The following is a 3,743-nucleotide window of genomic DNA, read 5'->3' on the forward strand; positions in this document are numbered from 1 at the left end:
CAAGAAATCAAGGTATAATTTCCGTGGAGGTATTGGTACCCTGCAATAGTTGAATGTTGTGCAACACAAATAAAACTTCACTTGTTTCCCTAATAGTTCTAACAGGGGTATCAACCTTGCTAGTCTTGCTAGTTACAAGGCTAATAAAAGATAATATGTGATAAATATTATTGGTATTTTCGGAATAAAACAAAACTGAAAATAAAACAAAGTGTAAAAGTTGTTAGAAGGTGATTCTTATGCTCAAAATTGGACCGGCGTTCATAGGGTCAACTCTCCAAAGCATAAAAACGCGATGAAGTAATTCAAATACTATTAAACCAAGATCCTCTGTGCATCCAGTAGCTAAATAACCCGTCCATAGATCGAGACCCTCTCTGCACCATCTGAACATTAAGTGTAAATACAACTAATTGCATTTAGCAAGATGGCATAATGTTATGAATAGGGAACTATTAATCCTCTAGTAAACCTTAACCCTCAGTGACAACAATCCAGTACAATCATTTTGCACATTCTATCACTGCAGTAGATTACTTGCAAGATTAAACCCAACTAATGCACATCACTTCTACTATTCATTACCGATCTAAACTGGCTAAGAGTAGACAAGCAATCGTAAAGAAATATGCATCTATATATCAAACATATGGCATACACAAATCTAAACATAAAGAGATAATTCATCGCATGATCAACATCACCGCTATGAATACATCAGATAAACCATAACTGGTAATCTGTAAATGCATAAAGTACAATTGTGGCCTTTTCAAAGTAAGAGTATCTATCGATCCCACAAAGGAGCACATAAAATGATCTTTGCTTCTTGTAGAGGTTTACATGGTGTGAATCAGTCTAGTCAAACCCGCACACTATTATTGCCAGACCAAGGCGAAGAATTTGCGCCCAAATACTCAAATGTAGGGTTGTTAAAGAAGACAATGCCCACGATGTTACACAAATGAACAAAAAAACACATAATCCATGAAAACAGGTAGAAACCAATACTCGCATGCTATTGGCATCGACGACACAAAAGGCCACCTGCCAGTGGGAGATGAAAATTCTCTCCCCTACACCTACGGTTCCAAAGCGGTGGAGACGATAGCAGCGATGACATATGAAGGGTGGTGTCTAGGGTTGAGGACATAAGAGCAACTCTAGTAGATCCCTTGGCCTAAAAGTTCAAAGGTACAGTTATCGCATTTTCTTAATTTTTAGGGAATTAAATGTTTCTTCTAGAAGATCCTCTAAACTTAATACCTCAAAAGAATTAAAATAAAAAAATGTGAACAAACTTATTCGAAACACACATTAAAACTAGTTCATCGCATAATTCAATGTATGTACCACGTTAACATCATACATAGCATAATTGAACAGCTCAGCGCTTACTATATTAACACTACATCGACATCAAACTTGGTCAAGCATTAAGATAAAACATATTAAAAAATACATTCTAGTTAACTCAGCTCGTCGTCACCTAAAGTAAGAACATCATCAGTGCAGTGATTTCCATAAAAAGAATTGTTACTGTTGATCCAGTGAGTATGAACTAAATGATTACAACAACTCGAAGTGCAAGGTAAAGTTTCTTTCTTTGAGCTTGCTTCTCCACGATTTGGGCTTGCATTTGTTGATTTGGACTTGCTTCTCGTGTGCGTCTATCAACGCACCATCTACTTCTCTCTCAGTAATCGACAATAGTAGGTTATCATTTGGTTTACATAAAACTTGACAAGACCAACCCATATATACGTGTTGCAAACAAATCCTCTCTGCGTGTGTGTAATGTAGTGAGCAACGGGATTCATATACCAAATTACAAACATAAAAGGATTTGTGTTATACATATACTCCCTCCGTCCCATAATATAAGAGCGTTTTTTACACTAGTGTAGTGTAGTGTCAAAAACGCTCTTATATTATGGGACGGAGGGAGTACATCGCTTTTGTGACCTCCGCAAGCTAAAAAGTCTTGATTGAGATTCCTAGGTGTGTGAACTTTCTTAAACAACAAGGCGCAAAGAAGCACCGGGGGCAGGCCGGATTTGGGGCGGCGGCGTCGCCGGTGCAATGGCGGACCTGATGGAGGTGCAGATGCAACAAATGACTCACCGGAGTAGGTACGCAAGGTCGGGGAGCTCATGGCCAAGCCGAGGTGGATCTCCACCACGGCGGCGGTGAAGAAGAACATTGTAGCGTTGTCAGCCGGCGGGGCTCCTTCCGCTTCGCCAACCAATTGATGACTTGAATAACTTTTCCAAAAAGAAAAAATCCATCTGTCTTTCATCTTTTGGCCTTACGAATTATGATCATAATTTTCTGAACATGTAACTGCTTCTGATGATATATTCTAAGAAGTAACAAACTAATGACTGGACAAAACTTTTCCATAAAGGAAAAAATTCCAATTGTCTATCATCTTTTCGCGTTCACTCGGTCTCATCGGCGTCAGCATTCAGGTCAATCCTAGGCTTCTTCCCGCTGCTGTGGGCAGCGGGCTTACTGGGGAGCGGCGGCACCTTCGACGCGCACCGCGGGCACCAGGGGTCGGCCTCGGCAATGAGCACGTACGTGAAGCAGGACGGGCACGCACACGCGCGCATGGCCGGGTTCGCGGCGGGCGACGCCGTGTTTGAAGGCGGCGAGCGGCTGCGCTTTCCCAGCGAGGAGGACGAGGATGAGGTGGACGCCAACGAGGAGGAGGACGTGTCCGGCGAGGTGGCGGACCGCGCGGCGGTGGCGCGCTCTAGGGCGTAGCGGACCATGTCGAGGGTGCAGAACGCAGCGGAGGTGCTGGTGACGGCGGCGGCGGTGGATGCCGTGGGAGGCAGGTTGAGGTCCTGGTGGCCGTCTTGGGTGGCCTGGTGGCGATGAGGAGTCAAGAACGTCTTGCCGGACTGCACAAAAACAAGAATTTTTCTCACCTTGTTAAGTACTCGTAATCTGTGTGATGAACATAAAGAACAAAGAACTCTGTAATCTCAGTGCAACATAACCAAAATTTTGATCATCATGCTGTTAAATCAATCGAAGAACATGGGTTTGATCTGCGGACATAATCTAACCTAGTAGCAAAGTACGTATATAATTCTCCGGAGTTTTATCTCGGACAGAAACCACACGAGCGCGAACTAATTAAGCACCAAACATGCGCGCACGCAGGTGTAACAAACCACACGAAGAAACAACTAAAGAGCGGAAGAACAGAGGAGCAGATCTGAAGGGAGACTCACCAGCAGGTCGAGCCGTCTCTCCCAGCCGGCGGGCACCTTGGCCTCCAGGTCGACGACCTCGCCCTCCACGCCGGCGTCGCCGCCGCACCCGCCGAGCAGATCCATGGTCACCATCTCGGACGGCTTCGCGGCGCCGCCCCTACCATTCCCCGCCTCGCCGCGGAGCATCCTCGCGATGGAGCTCAGCTCCGGCGCCATTCTCCTCTTCCCTTTTCCGGCGGCCCTCTGCTCTGCTTCCTCTTTTCTGTGTTGGTCGTTCTGCCGAGAGAGAGGAGAGATCGGTGGGGTGTGTTTGGCAGTTGCGTGGTGGGACGCCCCTATATATAGCGGGAGGCCGCCGGCACGACGGACACGCGGGGCCCACGCGCCAGGAGCGGAGGGGCAGGGAGAACCATTAAAGATCTTTTTTAAGAGGACATTAAAGATCATATTAATTGGCATCGCTGGGAAATAGTTGGGCCATTATTCAATGCCAATTAAATGCTCCAAACGAATTGA

General features: G+C 45.6%; 1 protein-coding gene across 2 annotated transcripts; it reads right to left on the bottom strand.

Annotated features, from left to right (window-relative positions):
- Positions 1–1,304: 1,304 nt before the first annotated feature.
- On the bottom strand, positions 1,305–3,533 carry LOC109752973 (uncharacterized). 2 transcript variants are annotated; one of them, XR_012203315.1, is made up of 3 exons: positions 3,246–3,533; positions 1,966–2,909; positions 1,305–1,866 (listed from the first exon to the last, which is right to left on the bottom strand). XR_012203315.1 is itself a non-coding variant. In XM_020311904.4 (2 exons), exons 1-2 carry the CDS (start codon positions 3,441–3,443, stop codon positions 2,442–2,444), a joined length of 666 nt encoding a protein of 221 aa, XP_020167493.1. In that variant the 5' UTR covers positions 3,444–3,533; the 3' UTR covers positions 1,804–2,441. The 2 variants fall into 2 exon arrangements, 1 of the variants encoding a protein (XP_020167493.1); XM_020311904.4 differs by having other exon boundaries at positions 1,804–2,909.
- Between the last annotated feature and the right edge of the window lie 210 nt (positions 3,534–3,743).

The sequence above is a fragment of the Aegilops tauschii genome, chromosome 2, assembly GCF_002575655.3.
Source record: "Aegilops tauschii subsp. strangulata cultivar AL8/78 chromosome 2, Aet v6.0, whole genome shotgun sequence".
Taxonomy (NCBI): Eukaryota; Viridiplantae; Streptophyta; class Magnoliopsida; order Poales; family Poaceae; genus Aegilops; species Aegilops tauschii.

Coding starts and splice junctions, on each gene's coding strand:
- LOC109752973 (XM_020311904.4), bottom strand. CDS start 3,443: ATGGCGCCGGAGCTGAGCTCCATCGCGAGGATGCTCCGCGGCGAGGCG. Junction 2,910..3,245: donor AGAGACGGCTCGACCTGCTG/GTGAGTCTCCCT, acceptor GTTTTTGTGCAG/TCCGGCAAGACGTTCTTGAC.